The sequence below is a fragment of the Centropristis striata genome, chromosome 14, assembly GCF_030273125.1.
Source record: "Centropristis striata isolate RG_2023a ecotype Rhode Island chromosome 14, C.striata_1.0, whole genome shotgun sequence".
Lineage (NCBI taxonomy): Eukaryota > Metazoa > Chordata > Actinopteri > Perciformes > Serranidae > Centropristis > Centropristis striata.
This window is the reverse complement of record NC_081530.1, coordinates 20,077,897-20,097,744: the sequence shown is the minus strand read 5'-3', so window position 1 is coordinate 20,097,744 and position 19,848 is coordinate 20,077,897. Positions and strand designations below refer to the sequence as shown.

General features: G+C 39.6%; 1 protein-coding gene across 2 annotated transcripts in view; it reads right to left on the bottom strand.

Moving 5' to 3' along the window:
• LOC131984326 (ephrin type-A receptor 7-like) overlaps nucleotides 1-19,848 on the bottom strand; it is a 179,329-nt gene that overhangs the window by 45,729 nt on the left and 113,752 nt on the right. For both annotated transcript variants that reach the window (XM_059349184.1, XM_059349185.1), the window contains exon 5: nucleotides 12,781-13,110. In XM_059349184.1, the coding sequence (XP_059205167.1) occupies nucleotides 12,781-13,110 (330 nt within the window). The remainder of the gene's footprint in view (nucleotides 1-12,780; nucleotides 13,111-19,848) is intronic.

The window sequence follows — 19,848 nt, the reverse complement described above, 5'->3', positions numbered from 1 at the left end:
GGGACAGGTATTATCTGTGGTTATTATCATTCATATCAGTAAAGGAAGAAAAAGGGAGGGGAAAGAGTCTGCACACACTTACATTTGGATGTTTTTGCCTGTAAGGTGGAGGGATGGTGCAGGGAGACACCTGGATAGGGCACATTTCCATCTAAACTACAAGATTATATGTTGCGGGGACTTGATTCACCGAGGTGTGTGTGTGTGTGTGTCTGAATGTGTGCTTTTGTGTAACAGAGAGGAGAGTCTCAGTGATGGAATGATTAAATGTGTCAGTCAATAGGTGGGTGGGCGAGAGAAAGACCAGAACAGAGAGCAAACAAGCAGGTGGGACAAAGAGTCCCTCGCTGTACGGCATATTCAAAAGGGCTCGTTCAACATAATCCAGCTGGGAACAAAACACCCGGGCCTTAATATAAGCCTTCAATCACATGGTGACACATTTCTGCACATGGACACAATTAAAGTCTGATGAGAGGATGTCGAGTCAAATTTGAGGATGGTTGTAAGAAAAAAGACAAAATGAGGACCTGCGGTTTGTTGAAAACCAGCTATTACCTGTTGGGTTAGACTTAGGAATATGTCATATCTGGCATCCCACACCTCCCACCAGGGGAGAGCGACTTGGGCCGACTTGCTTAAACTGCTCTTGACAGCTGCTCACTGACTGATTCTGAACACTCTTCAGGCCCAGTGTGCTTCAGCCTAAAGGCAGAGGCACCGTCTGATCATGACACATCCATCAAGCCAGACAGGCTCTGCCCCGAGCATACGACAAATAAAAACAAAGGCCACACACACACACACACACACTCGCACGCTCGCAAAAAACACACACATGGAGTGGCTGACCCAAGCTCGCTGCAGGAGACTGGCTGAGAAGGTGAAGAAAGCCCTATCTGCCCTTACAGACTTGACAGGAGAGCAATTGCATGCACACATACGCTCACATTTCTGCATCCTTTTTTGTTACTTCTGACATAGTGCAAGTCAGACATGATTTCATGTTGTGTGTACTTGGTCTGGAGAGTTCAGTGCTGCAGGAAGCAATAAAAAATATTCCCTTACAAGTAAAAGTCCTTCAAAGAGAAAGGTCACTCAAGAAAAAAGTACTTAAGTGAAGGACACAGACAAATGGAGTCTGCACATACTATTATACATTATTAGATCATTTTTATTATCTATAAAAGGTGTAAGTCTAGAGGGAAACATGGGTTTGGTCATGTGTGTGTGGACCAATCAGCCTAATATTTTTTATGCTCAAGAACCTCTCATAGTTGCTGTGATACACAATTTTAGAATTGACTGTTTTATACAAACATTGTTATAAACCTCATTCGCCCTAACTGGCTGGTAGAGTTTCTGGCCATCAACAACTCTTTCAGTTACAAAGAAAATTGTCGAGGCTAAAATCAAGCCTTGTTGCAAGCCACAGTTGAGCCTTATTGTGGCTCAAAAACGGACATAGATTGAAGGTTTGATCTCATTTAAATAGGAAAATTTGCAGTTTAATTCCATACCTGATATGTTATGAAACACTAAATTAGGCACTATATGAGATAAATAAATCCCAGTTCTTGTTAACTTTGCTGCCTTCCTGACTGTAAGGGAGCCAGGAGGGAAAATAAGTGAGATTAAATTTTTCTTTGTTTAAGAGGAGAAGACACGTGGTGGAGAACTACACTTTTCTACATACTGATGCATCATGTAGCATTTTACAATTATGGTTAGTTGAGGTTGAGGAAATTTTACCTTTTTTAAACACCATAGTGTAGTATAATCTGTAAATTTTCAGGCTGATAATATATTTTGCATATCAAATTTTCATTTTAAAAGCAACTGGTACATAATACTGTTACTGCTGATGGCATAATGCTGCCAATAAATGTAGCGGAGTAACAGGTATGTCATAAAAATGTGTAATATTTGCCACTAGACCCCAGATACCAGAAATACAGAGCGGTCTTGTTGGTGGTGATACGATACATTCATCAGCAAAGTATGACCTTGTTAGACAAGGGCTTGAATAAAAAGGATGCTCATTCATATGTAAAGTACAGTATGAGTAAACATACTTACAGCTAAGTAAAGAAAACAACATCGTACTGTAAATGCCAGGACAAAAACACAGCACTTTGTTTTGATTTGTTTTTTCCCCACTTTGATGAATACTAAGCTGTTGAAAGAAATGCATACTGTACATATTGTTCAGAGAATGATGTGAAAAGGGCACGGTGAATGACAAAGAGGTGTGTTTGTGTCTGTGTGTGTAATGTAGGTCTGATGAGCTGAACTGTCTGTCACCCACCTACTGCTGTATCAGAGAGGAGTACGCTGTCATTCAGAAAGACAGCTGCATCTCCCCACAACTTTCACTCTCTCTTTTTCCACAGCAGGATGCCGCCAACCTCCCCTCCCCTCCAGCAACAAACCCCACAACAACAATAAAAAGAAAAAAGAAAAGAGATGGCACGCACACACAAACACAGCCAAGCTCTCTCAACAGAGGCACGATAAAGACCTCACAGGGTATTAGACGGAGAAATTGAGAGATGAGGATGATTTTGAAGTTTGAGCTTTTTCTTTCTAGTCTCTTTGTGACGATAAGAGTTTGTGTTTTTCTTCAGTTTCTCTCTCTCTTGGTTTGGCAAAAGACGTGAATCAAAGACAGCCCTCAAGCCTTGTATAGTGCTCTGATTATGAGGATGACATTGTGTGTGAGTTCATTTGACTTTGTTTTGTGCACTAAATCCAGAAAAAAAGTAACTTTTAGTTTGCTAAATGCTCAACTTTAGTCATGCTTTTTATGTTGTTGTTTTTTTTAATTTTTTTTACATTAGTATTGTTTGTGTATTCATATTATTGTCACTTCCCTAAGATTGACATTGTTTTGCTAAAAGGTAATTTTGTTTTGCAGACAGTAGTTCTTTAGTAACAGACTCCAGCATGCAAGACAAAATAAAGGCTCAGACAAGGTTTTATTCCTTACTTTTAAGCATAAATGTGCCTTCTAAATACATCTAGCAGTCACATATTATCATAGTACATTTGACTTTTGTTTAATGCACTAAATCTGAAGGACTCTTAACATTCTAACTGCATTCTTAACTCCTTTATTATTCTTATTATGTCATTATTTGACAGTAATATGGGTCCTGTATTCATATAGGACCGCTTTAGGTGACCTCAGCTGAAATATATGATGGCCCTGCTGATGCTAACGAAGCAGGTTAGTCGTCTCCAATTGAGAGATGAGGATGATTTTGAAGTTTGAACTTTTTTCTTCCTAGTCTCTTTGTGATAAGAGTTTGTGTTTTTCTTCCGTTTCTCTCTCTCTGGGTTTGGCAAAAGACGTGAATCAAAGACAGCCCTCAAGCCTTGTATAGTGCTCTGATTATGAGGATGAGTGTGTGTGTGTGTGTGTGTGTGTGTGTGTGTGTGTGTGTGTGTGTGTGTATGTTTGTGTAATAACTACCTCTAAGCTTTGTTATTGTTCCTAAGTGAACACCACAATTCCCAGAACAACAAGAAACAAGCCTGTAAATCCACATACAGAGCATACATACTAAAGACCCTGAGAGTGCCTCTTCATAGACTCCAATTATAAGCCAAGAGGTAGGCAATTAAAATTCCCATCACAGGGTGAAAAAGCGTCTTAAGTGGCTGGGCTATAGTCCTGAAAAGTAGCTTGATGACTCTATTCATTTGGTGCCTGCTGAAGCCTCACCTTCCCATCACTTCTAATTAAGGAGGCAGAGAGGATCCAAACGCCTCTATGCAGAGAGCAGGAGGTGGGGACGAGGGGAGAGAAGGTGGAGTGGTGGTATGAATAAAAAAAAAAGAAAGAAAAAGGATATTGGAAACAAAATGGCAGAGAAGTTGAGTTTTGTACGCTGACAGTTGAGGAGGACTCATTCAGCTGAGGAATGAGAAATAAAACAAATATTACCTGACAGGTTTTCTCTGTCACGATGCAGGGAAGGTGTAATCCTAAATTAATTCAGGCTCAGACTTATAAATATTCAAACAGCCGAACTGAAACGTGTACTCAGAACTCAATCGGAGTTCTTAGAAAATCATGCGGTGGTACATCAAGACACTCAGAGACAACTCTGACTCTGTCTTCTGTTAAGCCTCCGTTCTCATCCTTCAAACATCCTATACTTCCTTTTCCAAGATTCATTTGATCCTACAGGAGTGTTATACAAGTGGTATAAAGTAAGTGCACACATCTCTACCTTTGGTACTTGTGCTATACTTGAGAATTTCCAGTTGAATCTACAATTTACTTCGACTCCACTACAATTTAAGGGGAAATACTTTTTACTACATATAATATAATATAATATAATATGATATAATATATGTTTAAGAATAGAAAATACAATACAGTGTTAATGATTTTACCAGTGGTTGCAAACCATTTTGGCTAACATAAAAGCAGTAATCTTGCATATTTAATATGAGTCTCATAGTTTTGTGTTTAAATTAGGTTTGGATAAAATTTAACCTAGTAATTCAAGCTAGCAAGGTTTGATACAGTAAGCTAGTTTTGCTCAAATTAATCCTCTTGTATTGTGTGTTTTATAATTAACTTTCAGTTTGCAAACTGTAGCTTTATCCAACTTAATTCTCTTACTAACGTATGGCCGAGAACTGAACACTCGGCCGTGTTTCAGTTCAGTGAGTACTGATACAGTACACCGATCGATTAAAAATTCCACGTGTTCGACCAAATTCCTAACGACCATTAATCTATCATTGATGAATTATTCCCATCCCTAGTAAGCAGTGTCTTGTTTCGGCCCTTGGTCATTGTTTCAGATGCCTATGATGTAAACCCTTTCCATATTTTACAAAACACAAATCAAAGAAATAGCAGCAATAAAGGCTGACTGTTTTGTTGCTTCTCATCACCTGGGTCTGGGCCAAAAAGCTGCACTTGAACTCACCACAAAGACTAGTTCTGGGTCTGTCTGAGAGGAAATAAATCTCCAGACCAAGTGGTGAAAGCCTGTGTTTGTCACTCTAAAATACTCAATATGAATATTGTAAAAATATTCATGTGTTGGACTGAAAAAAAGAGAAGAGCTTCCTCTGTGTGCCCTCTTGACTTCTCTATGCTAATCAGCCAAAATGCAGCCAACAAGGGTCAGACTACTGCAAACTGAGCGGGATACACTGCAAAAACTAGGGCCATTATCATAACGGTATCATATAATATAATTTTTTTCAGATTGAGTACGTTGCTACTTTAAGTACATTTAGCTGATATTACCGTACAGACTTTTACTGAGGGATATTATCTGGGAACTTCTACCACCATTGATTCTACCACATTTCCCCCAATTTTTGCTTCCCTCAACTTTACAACTTTATTCTCCTGTACTCTTACACTGCAGCTCATTTCACTTTTCCTCGCTTGCCTCTACACATCTTTGACTCTTTATGTTTTTCTTTTATTCCCTCCCTTTTATCTCAAGACCTTACTGTCCTCCTGTCATCTCCCGACTTCTATCCACGCACAGGAACTTGCGTACATGTACTCCATATTTGTTTAAAGCATTAGATAGCTCCAGATAGTTCAGACAAAAAAAGTTTCTGCTGTTTGCACACCTTTTTTTTTTTTGAAGAAATACATGTATTCTCACTTTTGCTCTTCGCTGCATGGCTTCTTTCCCCTGCACCCACAAGGCATTCTGCTCACAATGCTACACCGCTCACCTCTCCCCATCCCTCCACTTCTATATTCATCCCTCTCTCCTCTCCTCCCTTTATGCATCCACCTCTCAGCCCATGTAACTCCGTGGGGACCAGCCATCTAAAGCCCGGCCAGTAATCCTCTCAGGATATTGAAATGCCAATCCTTCCTCCTCCCTGACCCGCACCTCCACCCCATCTCTACAGCCTTCGTGCATCCCTCTCTTCTTCCCTGCCTCAGCTAAAGCGCTTTGGATGTACCACTGGGGGCCAAGACATTCAACCCAAGTGTGTTTTCATCTCATACAGATACACACACACACACACACACACACACACACACACACACATAAAATACATACACTGACTGATGCCAGGTGTCACTTCTTGCCCATACACAAATCAAGCATGACGCAATGCAGAGAGCACATTGCATGCAAGCACGTTAAAGCCTATACATTAAAATACCGCCATGCTGGTGCATGCAGAGCACCCCCACACACATATATATGAATCCCTAATCCACAGCTGGATAAGGGGCCCCATGAGCCCAGGGCAAAACTGATCCCCAACCCCATTTGCTCATGCCCCATCTCCTCACGCAACTCCAGCCATGTTTCTATCCCCCTCTCTCCTCTTCCCTTTTATACACCCACCCATCATTGACACACCATGCACAGCTCCCCCCTTCCCCTCTGTGGCCTGGAGAGTCCTGATAAAACCCCATCTGTCTGGGAGAAATCCACTCCTCTCCTGTGTGTGTGCAAGCATTCGGCTCTGAGAGATGCTTTTAAAGAATTCAATTTGTATTTGGTTTTAGTGGAGGGTTTTAATGTCGCTGGATTTAAAATGCTTCTCGAGCAATAAGAAAGAAAATCTTAGTATATGCAAACATGTAAATTGACCCCCTGTTTGTGTGGTTAGGTTTCTTTTTTGCCATAATATAGCACCCTTTAGCACCTTTTCTTCCTGTCCTGGCTGTGCCCTTAAATCCTCAGGCTTTCTCGGCCCTCAGCTGCCAGCTAAACTATACCACCCGCTGCTAACAAGCTTACTGTGCCTGGGAAAACAAATAAGGTACAGGAACAGAAGATTGGTGGAAAGAGTTGTAGAGAGGATAGAGAGAGGCAGAGAGGTGAGGAGGAAGAGGGCAGCTGCGATTATGTCAAGACAGGCGGGTGAGAGAAAAGGGAAGATGGTGGAATGAAGAGTGGTGGTGGATGAAGTGGCAGGAGGAGGAGGGAGAGAAATTACCATCTAAGAATAGTGAGTTTATGGGGAGAGCAGGAAAGGATAAGGTGGGGGAAATGAGGAAGGAAATCGAGGGTAAAAAAAGAAGAGATCGGAACACAGAGGGAGGGTAAAAAAAAGAAAAGGTAAAGGTAATAAAGAGATGATGAGGTGGCGAGAGAGAAAAGGGAAGAGAGAGTGTGTTGGTGTGTGCGTTAGCTTTGCTCCAAATCCGTGCTGCAGTATTCATAAAGGTCAGTGAGTTTTGATGGTGTAAAGTCTAAGTGTGGAGGCACACACACATGTACGGACACAAGGTTGAGGTCTGTGCTGGGAGGTTTTTTCAACTCTGTGCCTGACCTGGCTGCACAGAGTTCCCCATTACCGCCTGCTCCTGCAGATGAGCTCGCTCACTTCACAGTGCACAGACACTCTGATCACTTCCACCCCCAACAATGTTCTCTATTGAAAATCTATTGGGCCTATCCTGCAGTAAAAATAACACACGCAGAGTCCTTATGGATTTAGTTTGAGGCAGTAGATGCTAAGAGTGGACGGAAACGTTATGGGTCTGTCCCTGTCCCTCTACCTTCGCCCAGGAGGGGATGGTTTGTTGCTTTTTTCCAGTTCGATTTGTGAGTAGGATTACAGAAACATAAACGGCAAAAGAGGTCATGTGTCAGAAAGAAATCATGGCACATAGGCACATATTGCGGCTTGTGTTTAACGTCACATATTAAGATGTTGCAGCGCGGCTTGCGGTACCACAGCACATTCTAAAAATAGCACACGCGTACGGTCCGCAGTGTTTCTGTGGATTTATGTTGTAAAACCATTGACCTATGTTTAGGGCAAAAAACGTCTGGTAAGGCGTTATAAAAGACAGTTTAAACAGTAAATAAATGTACGTTAATGCCTAAAATTAAGTAGGGTTAGGTGACTGCCACAATTTACGTAAAAAACGTTACGTTCAAAAATGTGATTCACGTAACTCACATAAATAACGCAACTTAAGTTAAAAATGGTTTACTTTTGTTTTCACACGGGACGCGAAACCCCACTCTCCTGGTTGAAAGTCCATTGCTTGTTTGATCCATCCACCACCCCAGCCTCCAGCTGTATGCGGGAATCCCCCCTACTAAACTTAGTTTGACTGTCAATAACTACTATGTCAGCAAAATGGCATCAGTTAAATTCGTAAATATAGCTTGTTTTCGCTGCCTGTACACAGGACCTACATTGACGTTTTTGACGGGAGAACAGGCTGACAGAAAAACTACAGGCCAGATTTTGGTGTGAGTGTGAAGCGTGAATCTGGGGCCAAGGAAGAACATTTTTGGAGTGGATACGAGGCTGATGGACAAATTATTTTTCACTTTTGTCAACATTGTGAGATAGGCCATGGCCTTGAAGGATGTCTGCTCTCTGAGTGCCTGTCTAGCATTGGTTGGCTCCCATGGCAACAGACTCCAAATGAATGAAATTAAATGTCAGACCTTAAAAATGGAAGTGGGCTTACTGTTCAATATAGACAAGATATAGATCAAGGATGCCATTTTGTTTATTTTTTCCTATTGATTTTTTTAAAGTCGGCAGGACAAAGATGAGACAAGAGGCTGCATGAGAGCAAAGCCAACTAAAATGCATGTGCATGCAGACATTCACACAGCCGATCCTCACTTGACCCCCATGGTTAGCTGTCCATTGAGGAGAGCAGGAGAGAGGGTTTAGGTGACCTTTAGTTTGTTAGCTGTTGATCTGAACCACGCTCTGCTGGTAGAGTGGAGAAATTCTAAAGCATGTTTCAAAATCAAATACCAGCTCTGTCTCAATCTTCCTCTTTCTCTCTCTCTCTCTCTCACACACACACACACACACACACACAGGCAGCGTTAAACACCCGACACCAAATGCCAGTCTAAATCCTCCCTGACACAGAAAGTCTTCTGAAACCCCTGCAAACACACTCCCCTAACCCCTTGTCCAATCCCTCTGGATGACACGGTTAGCGGGACAACTCACACCCTAATACCCCATAATAACCACAAATCAACGCCATGGCAACTGCTGACAAGACAGACAGACAGAGAAGGAGGGAGATAAAAGGAAGAAAGGTTGAAAGAACTGTGGGGACAGGGAAAATAATCACCACAGGTTTGTCCTTTTCTGATATAGTGTCCCTAACCTTGGAGCTCAGGGTTTGTGGCTCGCTAAATCCCTTTAGGGAGCTGGAGACAACTAACCTGCTACGTTAGCATCAGCAGGGCCATTATACATTTCAACTGAGGTCACCTTAAGGGGTCCTACGTGGATAGACAACTCATATTACTGTAAAAATAATGAGATAATAAGAATAATAAGGATAAGCATTTAAAATGTTTTAGGATTAAATGCACAAAACAAGGTCAAATGGACTGATAATATGGAATTTTATTAAGAAATTCAACTAAAATAAGATTACTATGATAATCTGTGAGTGCAAGATGTATTAGGAAGGCACATTTATGCTTAAGAGTAAGCCATAAAAACTTGTCTGAGCCTTTGTCTTGCATGCTGGAATCTGTTACTAAAGAACTATTGTCTGCAAAACAAAGTGACCTTTTAGCAAAATAATGTCAATCTTAGGCAAGCGAGAATAATAGGAATAGACAAGCCATATTGCTGTTAAAACATCAATAGCATGAAGAAAGTTGAACATTTCGCAAACTAAGAGTTAGAAAATTAGTTATTTTCTGGATTTAGTGCACAAAAAAGACAAATGGACTGTGAGCATGGAATTTTATTCAGAAATTAAATAAAAAAATATCTTCTGTGTCTGCTAGATGTATAAGAAGGCACATTGCTTATTTAGCTACAAAAACTTTTTTCATTGGTAATTAAGATTTCTGAGCCTTGATTTTGTCTTGCATGCTGGAATCTGTTACTATTGTCTGCAAAACAAAACGACCTTTTAGCAAAATAATGTTAATCTTAGGGGAGCAATAATAATATCAGCTCTTAAACAGATGTGACTGATGTTGTACAGTATAGCAATCTATAAGCTTTCCGTTTATCCTCAGCTTCACCCTATGTGGTCCTGATGTCCAGATGTTGCTCTTACGTAACATTTACAGTTGGCCAACAGGAGAATCTGGGCCACTGGGAGACACACATTCATTATAAATACCCTCAATCTCCTTAAAGTCACCGTCTTAGTACACACGGAAGCAAAGTCTAAGTCATAAACCTCACTTTCAACATATCAAAGCCTAAATGCATGTTTTCACTCATTCAAACCCCTTATTTTCTCAAAGTAACAAAGTGGGAGTCGATCAAAGCAAACTGTTTCCTTAACTCCCTTGAAACTACCCAGAGACCCTCAGTGAGTTCTGCTGCTACAATCTCAGCCCTCACACATGACTAACAGTTCTCCATTCATTATTCATGTCATTTCTCTAAGCTAATTTCCAATCAGCGGCAAAAAACACACTCCGCCATTCTCACTTACTCATCATTTCTCTGTCACCTGGCTCCTTTGTGCAGCACCTTTACAGTCTAATATTTATTCCAGGATTTTCATATGAAGGTCTTTCAAACAAACAGTAAACAAGCATTTTCAAAAAATATGCACAAAAAGTATGACAGGTAAATGTATGCGTGCATTTGTCTATTAAAGAGCACTTGTCAGCATTCAAGCTAAATTGTGTTCTTGTATATTTTTTAGTGTGTGTGTGTATTTGGTCTTTTCACACTTGAGCTCCTCCAAATAGTGCTGTTGCAGAACTGGTTGACAAGGCTACTTGGCAAAGTGCTTTTCGAGCCCCTGGCTAATGGCCTGCTGAAGACTTTTGCTGATGAAAATGAGATCACCTCTACAGGGCGAGACATTTGGCTCTGTCTGCAATGACGGGCACAGCGTGGGGACGGAGGCTGTGGTGCTATAAACACACTCACAAATGACAATCAGTCTACTGGATGGTTTAGAATGTGTGTACAGTAGAAGAGTGGTTCCTAACCTCAATCCATCAGGTTCATTCAAATTTACCATTAGCTGGAAATTATTTACCATCATTCACAATATATTTTCATACCCTTTTTACCTTATTTTTACAGCACTTTATCATGTAATTAAATTGTCAATGTTTGTAAAACTAATGCCAGAAGCTTGACATTTAGCTACACATCTTAAGTGTCTTTGAATCCCTTTTTTAAAACTGTCTTTAATTAGAAAGTATTTATGAATATTTAATATGTTCCTGGATTTTATTATTGCCATTTTATGATCTTTTTATTTCCTTTTTTTTTTTTTACTTTATTTGATCCTTTTTTTATGTTTATGATCGCTATTTAAAAAAAAAAAAACATTTATTTCCTAATTTTATGCGATTTTAATTTTTTTTTTTTTTCATCTGTTGTCTATTTCCTCAAAAGCATTTTGTAACCTTGTTTAGAAAGGTGCCATATAAATAAAGTTTATAATTATTATTACTATTATATTATTTCACCTACTTATCCATGGCTTTTACCTAACTATGAGGAGAGATTTTTTCATCTTATTTTTAAAAAATGATTTTATGTGTATACTTGCATATTTTATTTTGTGTGGGCAGTGCATTTTATTTTTATTTCATTAAATTTTTTGTTTATTTTATGTTATTGTATTTTATCGTTCTATTGTCTACTTATCTTTTTATTGTGCTTGTATTGTGTTATCTAATTATTGTGTTTATCTTTTTCTGCAGCACTTTGGAAACCTTGTTTTTGCTAAAATCGTGCTATAGAAATAAAGTGGATTGGAGAAGAGCATATTAATTATTTGTAGCTTTGTTTTAAAGTGGACATACATATTATGCACATTTTCAGGTTCATACTTTGATTTAGAACATGTTTTTATGCTTTAATGTTTAATGTCTGAAACACTACGTCGTCCCTTTGAGCCCCCATCCTGTAAAAAGCCCAGTCTGCTCTTTTTTAGCTTATATTTATTTATTTATCCAGGTGCCCCCTGCTAACTGCAGAAACAGTATGTACATACAATACTGTATGTTGATGTATATGCACGTTGAGAATCTACATAAATTACAAGCCTATTCAAAGGTCACTGCATGTCTGAGAGCGTGCAGAAATCTATTTATGAGCAGAGACATTTATAGCACCTGCAAGTGTGCACATGTATCCACATCTGTGGATGTATGTGCATATACTATATATATATGTATATATATATATATATATATACATACATATACTTTGGACGTGTGTGTTAGTAAACATGAGCAGCCAACCGGAATCTACTGAACTGAATTGATAACTACAACCACTAATGTTAAGTAAAATGCTTTTTGGAAACAAAATCTTAAAAGTTAGGTGCCTTGCTGAGGCTGTGGATTTATTGATGTTTCTTTTTTAAAACTGCTTTGTAGTAAACGGATTACATCCCGTAAGAAACAAACCCAGTTGTGAAGATAATCTTTTCCCCAAAGCCACGTTTTAAACATTAACACAATCTATAGCAAAACAGCATGAAAACTGCATCGTAACCTTCTGCAAAACAAATTCAGCCGAATTGGAAAGATCCTTGTGGACTTCCTTAAAATATGGTCCACTATAAGATATTCGAAATGAGAAAAGCATGCAGTGCGAGCTGATTTAAAATTCATTTCAGCTCAGCATCCAAGAGTGCTGCTTTGTCCCATTTGAGTACATTTGCTACATCTTCAATTTGGAAATTCAGTGTGACCTCGTTCTTGCTCAGCTGTTGTTTGTTTCCTGACTGTGCAGACTCCCACTGTAATTCAAAATGTAAAATGCCCTTTCCTTGCACACGCTGCCATGTGTGTGGTCATTTTTAAAGGTCAAACTGGGACTCACCAGGTAGGCTTGTAGACACGTTGACCTGTGTGTAGAACCTCTTGTTGGGCAGCAGCTCAGACACTCCGTTCAAGGCTTCAACGGTGAACGTGTAGTTGGTGTTGGGGAGGAGATTGACCACGGTCACCGTTCTCTCCGTCAGGCCGACCTGCTGAGGCACGAAGCCGACGCTGGCACCGCACGGCTCGCACTGCCTCACGACGCACCTCCGGCACCCCACGCTGTAGGTCAGATCCACCCTGCCGCCTGTGTCGGACGGTGCAGCCCACTCCAAGATGAGCGTGGACTGCTTCAGGGTGTACACCAAGTCTCTGGGCGGGGAGGGGGGCCCTGGAGGGACAAGACAAGAGTGAGAAAATTGCATTTTGGCTAATTGTTATTACCCTAGAGAACGTATTAGTCTGTTTGAGAAAGAACAAAGACACACAGAAATAGAGGGAAATAAAAGGGACTAGAAAATGTCTATTCCCTCTATTTAACATGAATAATTAATCAAACACATCCTTCTTCTGTTAAGCAGCAACTGAAATTAACAAAATCATTTTACACTTTGTCTAATCATATCACTACAAATAATGCCTACTGTATTACACACTGGAGCGGTGTTGGGGAAAGTTCCTTTTTTTAAAAAAAATTTAAAGAATTTTTTTTGGCCATTTTCCATGCTTTATTGATAGTGAGAGACAGAGGGGAAGACATGCGGGAAAGTGCTCCGAGTCGGATTTGAACCAGGGCGCCCCCGTTGAAAGTTACTCTAAAGACTAACTAGTTACTATACCTAAGTTACTCTATATTGAAATGATTTACTTTCAAAGTTACTTCTTTAAATGCTTTTTGAATATATTGTGTGTTGTCACTTCTATTGTAGAGAAATACCCACACTACCAACTCTTATCAACAGAAAACATGAAAAGCATGACATCTTCAATTCAATGTATTTATTGATCTATTCATCATACAAACCATGACCACAACATGCAAAAAATGTTCAATATCTGCCACCAACAGTTGCAGTAATTACTACACTGTAGTAATTATAGCAGCAGTTAATGTGCAGCTGGGCATTTCAAAGAACTCTGTTTTTAAGAAGATTCCCTGAAAGAATAAAAGCAATATGATATTTAACTGTAAAATAGTTAATGCATTTGGACAAACAGTGCTGTCAGTAGAGACAAGAGCCTTATTTATTCAACTTTTAGACCTGTTTCAATCAATGGCTTCAGACCAGTCACAACTGTATTCACTTTTGACTGGACATGATGCACAATATATTTTGTCCTTTTCCAATTGTGTACTGTATATTTGTATACATATATACACTGTATATTATTTCACTTCATGGCCACTTTCATATGTGTGCACTACTAGTTTTAGCAGAACACTGTGAATGTAGTGTCTTTGTTGTTTGTTTATGTCTTATAGTTCTAATTTTTTATTGTATTATTATATTCTATCTGTATTATCTTAATCTGTTTAACTGCTGCAACACCTACATTTCCCCCATGGGAATCAATAAATTATTATCCTATCTTATCTTCTATTATTATGTTTCTGTTACCTGCCTTGGGGCTACGGATGTAAAACGAATAAAGTAAAAATCAGTAAAGTGACTTGAATGGCTTCAAGAGACAAACATCATGTTGCTAAAGCTCGACTTCACATAACTGATGGACTACGTGCATTGGGTATTAGGGTGCGATTGTATGGGCTCAGTTTGCACATCACGTTATGATAATCCTTCTTTATCCAGGATTTGGTGATCAGAAACAATCGGTTTGATAAGAGCCATTTGACCCTAATGGCAGAAGGCAATCGAAAATGTTGCTGAGATGCAGCAATATATGCATCATTGTTTTGGTTTGGGAGTAAAAACTAAATCATTTGGGATTGGGATAGAGGAGGGATTATTAATAATGCAGACAGACAAAAAAAAACCCAGTTGGGAATAAGATTAGGAATAAGCAGTAGCTGTGTGTTGTGATGACTCACTGTGACATTACCTTTTGTCTGTACATGTGCGTGCATAAGAATACACAACAAATGTATCCATGTACTTATGTCAACAGTGCTGCGTGGAACAAATCCTCCACTTACCATCAGTAAATAAAGGTGAGTTACCATCGAGAAGGCTTTTAACTCTCCTGGAACATCAATCTGATTTGATGTTAGGGTTTTGATATGCCAGACGCACCACAGGAGTCTGAGGGGCCTTCTATAAGGCTGTGTATGTCAAAATTTGTGGTGGGAGGCTTGATGTCTGGGATTATTATAGTGTACTTCTCATAAACTGTATAAAAGAAGTGGACGTAGCCAACATGATGTCACCCACTGCTTTGTGGACTACAGTTTTGAAGCCTCAACTTTGGCATTTTGGCTGTTTTTTGGGGCCAGAAGTGACCTATTTGGACAAGAGAGTGGATCTGACTGAGATCAGAGGACACTATGCACATCCACACATACCAGAAGCATGACTGCACCTGGCTGCTGGCAATGCCATGCAAAGTCGCTGCTAAAAAAGTTGGCTTTTCAAAAATCGAGGTAAACCAGAAAAACAAGTTCATGGCTATATCTATGTACACTGTGCCATGGATCTGCATTGCTACACCTCTATCCTGATTCGCATTGACACACATACCCTGCTTTATCGTTTGTTTTACTGTAAATGGGACCATCATTTACAGAATAAACATCATTCTTTATTTAAGAAGACTTGAAACTAATAATAGAGACCATTGACTCATTGGGAAAATGTTAACTGAGGTAATGAGTTAAGTGAGAAGTAAGATCATTTTCTCATATTCTTCTTTTAAATCTGACTTCTTTTTGCAGACAGTGGAGTTGCCCCCTGCTGGTCATGAGAAAAAAATGCCGGTTTAAGGTATTTTTGAGACCCGGAGGCTATGTACACTTCTTTTATACAGGCTATGATGCTGGAGAAAAATGTCTGAACAGCTCAAGTGTTTAAAATCAACCACCACATGTGACAAAACAGCTAAAATTAAAATATACGGCCCAGTATTTAAAGGGCTGTAAAATGTCAGGCTGGAGGACTGTACCTCATCTTGAAGTCTGTGTCCTGACTGACCTGTGCCTTTTCCTGCAGGTCCTTGCACAGGCAGGCTGAATAGAGCTAAGGTCCATTAAAGGTCATGAATTTTATATGTGTCCCTGTATGTGTGTGCATGGGCTGTGTAATGAATAAGTGAAGGTGTGCTGCTCTGTGCGTGCTGTCAAACACGTCACACGGCGCAGCTGCGTCCTGCTTCCAGACACACGTGGAGCGCAGCGTTACATAAGCCCAGAGAGCATTCAGTGTGTGAACACACGTACACACACACATTTGATGTAGACACAGCTGGGCCTTTTATTCGCATTCCTCTCTACTTTCGTGCTTTCTCAGCCTTGCGCTCCCTCTTTCTCTTGAAGTTTCCCTTTTTTCTCTTATCGTCTTCCAATCTGAGTTATTAAAACCTGACCTCCCCAGCTCACTTGCTCCGCTCTTTGCCATGTTTTGCCCTCTTTCACTCTCCATCTGTCTCCATCTTACATCTCCTTCTCCCCTAATCCATCTAAATGACTCTTTGTGTGCCTCTCTATTGCTGCTCCAACAAGCTGAATCAAAGAAAATCAAAACTTGCTCTTGTTGTTGTGTTGATAGTACTTCCATTAAAGCCTACAAAGAGTCTGCATTTATGTATTTCCATGAGCCAGAAGGTAAGACAAAGTTTTTATGACTCGAAATATGAGTTCTCCATGTGTTGGACTCCATTGTCCATGGGGGGGCTAGTAAAGTCAAAAAATCTTATCAAAAGAGACCTAGCCAGTGTAATATCCATTTATCACATTTATGACAAACAATAACATTCGCTAAACTAAAATTATTAGCCATTATTGGTTCTGGTCCTGGGGTCTGCACATTGTTCTGATGGCCAAATAGTCAGACAAATTTCCCATTGGACCGATATCCCATTAGATATTAGATATCTTGGTCCTTCTGAAAACAAAAACTTATTGCTCTGAAAGCCCAATAGTTTGAAAATACACACTGGGATTGTTGATGTCCAGCCTTACTATTTTCCAGACTCTGCAAAGTTGTTGCATAACTTACCAAAAAAAAGTTTTAGCACATGACAACGCTGTGGTAAAGGTCTGTTCAGGTATAGGCACAAAAAACACTTGGTTAGGGTTAGGGAAATATTATGTTCTGGGTTCAGAATGATCACTTGTAGATCAAAATGCAGTAATATACGGACAGCAAAAACAGCAGCAGGGAGAGAGTATGTTTTCAGTTCTCATTACAAATAAATCTGTTGAAATGTTTTTTTAATTGGATTATTTTGCATGGATGTCTGCTTATGACAAAAAAAGCTTATATTTATGTTTGGATATGATACAGTTTGTTTAAATTACCCCCAATTTCCAGTTAATTACCATTAATTACCATTAATTCCCATAAATTCCCATAATTCTAATGTAAAGTTTCCAATTTGGAAAATTTCCAAAATTCCCCAGCTTAATTTCCCATGAAAAGTTTGTGGAAATTTACCGGAAATGTTCCTCCCCTTTGCAACCCTTGTTGGGTAAAAGCAGTTATATAAATATATATAATATGTAAAGCCACTGAAGATAGCAAGGTTGTCTTCAGTAACCTTTATCTGTTTGCAAAATACACCCCTCTCTTAGAAAAGAACAAGATCACAGACGTGTAAAATGTATTTTCTGTTACAGTGTGTAGTTAAGTACAACTGTATCATGGTCATAGACAGCGAATAATTGTTTGATTCTAACTAAATTTGAGATGTTCTGAAGCAAATCCAAACTTGCTCTTGATGTTTTTCTGCCTTTAAGGCTTATGAAGCATCTCCATTTATTCATTTCCCTAAGTAAGAAGTTAAAACTGTTATGCTGCAACTCCATCCTTCCTTCTGGAAGTCCTGGGCTCCCACTGTTTTCAAAAATCCATTTGCAGAGATGCACACTGACAAACGTTATGCATTACTTTCAGATATTTTCTTCTCAGTTATTATGCTACAATCATTACCATTGCAGTCCTGTCAGCAGTAATTCCACTCCTCCAAAACCCAGTGAGACATTTCCTTTCACTGTCCCCAAAGTTTCACTTTGCCTCCTCAGTGTCACTACAAAATATTTAACAGTGTGCCGCAATGGAACATTTGTAAATACCTGCTATTAACAACTGCAGTTAGTCATGTAAGGAAGTATTACATGATGACTCTCATTTTAGAAAATTAAATTGTGTGTTCTTTCACCTGTTTCAAAAGGATTCTTTAAACAATGAGGAGTTTATTATTTCAAAGAGACAGCAAAAGCCCCTAATTGTGGTAAACACAGTAGGGTTCAGATACTTCACAGGCATCACCGGCAAAAGAGAAAGGAATAAAATCACACTGGTATTATTCCTTAATTGCTGAGATAATAACCTGCGCATATCAAAGCTCATTCACCAGGCAATATCTCCCTTTTTTCTTTTATTCTTATAATTCTAGATTCATCAAGCTCTGTCTTTTTTTTATCCATACCATGAGGTGGATTAGCCCAATCTGGGGATGATCATAATTACCAAATCAATAGTGTAATTAATGTGGTCATTAGGCTGCTATAAATGTTATCACACCAGGATCAGAGAGCTCAGCGATCAATATTGTAATTACACCTCTCCATCGCAGTTACCATAAAAGCCAGTATGACCACACACTTACACGTATATATATGTACACACAAGTGAATGTGAATATATACAAACAGGACGACCTTATGACCCCACGGTTTTACTGCCCTGAGTACTCTGAGGATATAGAGCCCATTATTCCTCCATCTAATTACTAAGCTATATCAATAAGCTGTTCTCCATGCAGAAATCGATAGGGCTACCCCGCATGGTCTTTGTCTTATTGGCCTTGTAGTGCATCTTTATAGGAGGAGAATGGTATTCGGTGTGTGAGAAGGGGCGAGCAAAGGTAAGAGGTGAGGGATGAAGGGATAATGCGTGGACAGCGGGGGGGATGAGATCATAGAGTTTGTCGCTTGAGGATAGAGGGATGAGATTTGGGTTTGACAGAGGGAAGAAAAATGGGGTGATAACGCACACGGACGAAACGGATGAAGAGGAAGGAAAATGTGAAGAGGCAGTTGGTGGAAAGAAGAGCGATGAGTGGCCGAGTAAAGAAGACAGATAGAGAGAAAAGGAGGGATATGTGTGTTCAAGGGTCAGGAAGAAACAAAGAGTGGAGGGGGGTAGAAAGAGACGGGCCGGTCCGGCGGAGGGTTGGATAATGGATGTATGGCAGAAAATGAAGCCGTAATGTCAGGATGAAAGGTAGAGGAGTATGGAGAGAATGTACAAGGTTAAGCAAAAAGATGGAGAAAATGGGGTGATGGGCTTTTTGGACGAATGCATAATAGGGACATAATGTTGGGAGAGATGAAGGATGTGTGGGTGATAAAAGGGATAAAGGTTAAGAGGCAGAGAAAATGGCTGAAGCGGATGGGACATAATGTGTGTGTACTATTAGAGGAAATAGAAGAGGGTGTAAGCATAGGTCGGGAGGGGGGTAAGTCCACCTTTAACACAAAAATGTGCATGATCATGAGGATGTTTTATCTACGGAAGATCAACTCTGCAAATTCTGTCAAACAAGGACTGGATTTAGATGATATGCTTAAAATTTAAAACATCATTCATAATAAATCTCTACTTTTATAACTTTCTCTCAAACAAGATAGCAAATGTGCTGTGTTTGCTGATGCTATCGAGGGGAAATATATAAGAGATGTCTGAACATCTGAGCACACAGATTTTTTTAGCTTATAACTGTAAAAACTCTTTGACCAACTCACAACTTTATAATCAGGAAAACAGCCAGGGACTGTAAAAAGAACTAGACATTGTGTCACTGTGGTGTCACCATAGACTGTTTAAATGGGTGTCACACATTGGTTTGTGGACAATGGTTTGAGAGGTCAAAGTTGGGCATTTTGGACCGCACCATCTTGTTTTGGGGTTTTTTAAAGCCTGAAATTACTATATTTGGACACGAGGGTGAAGGT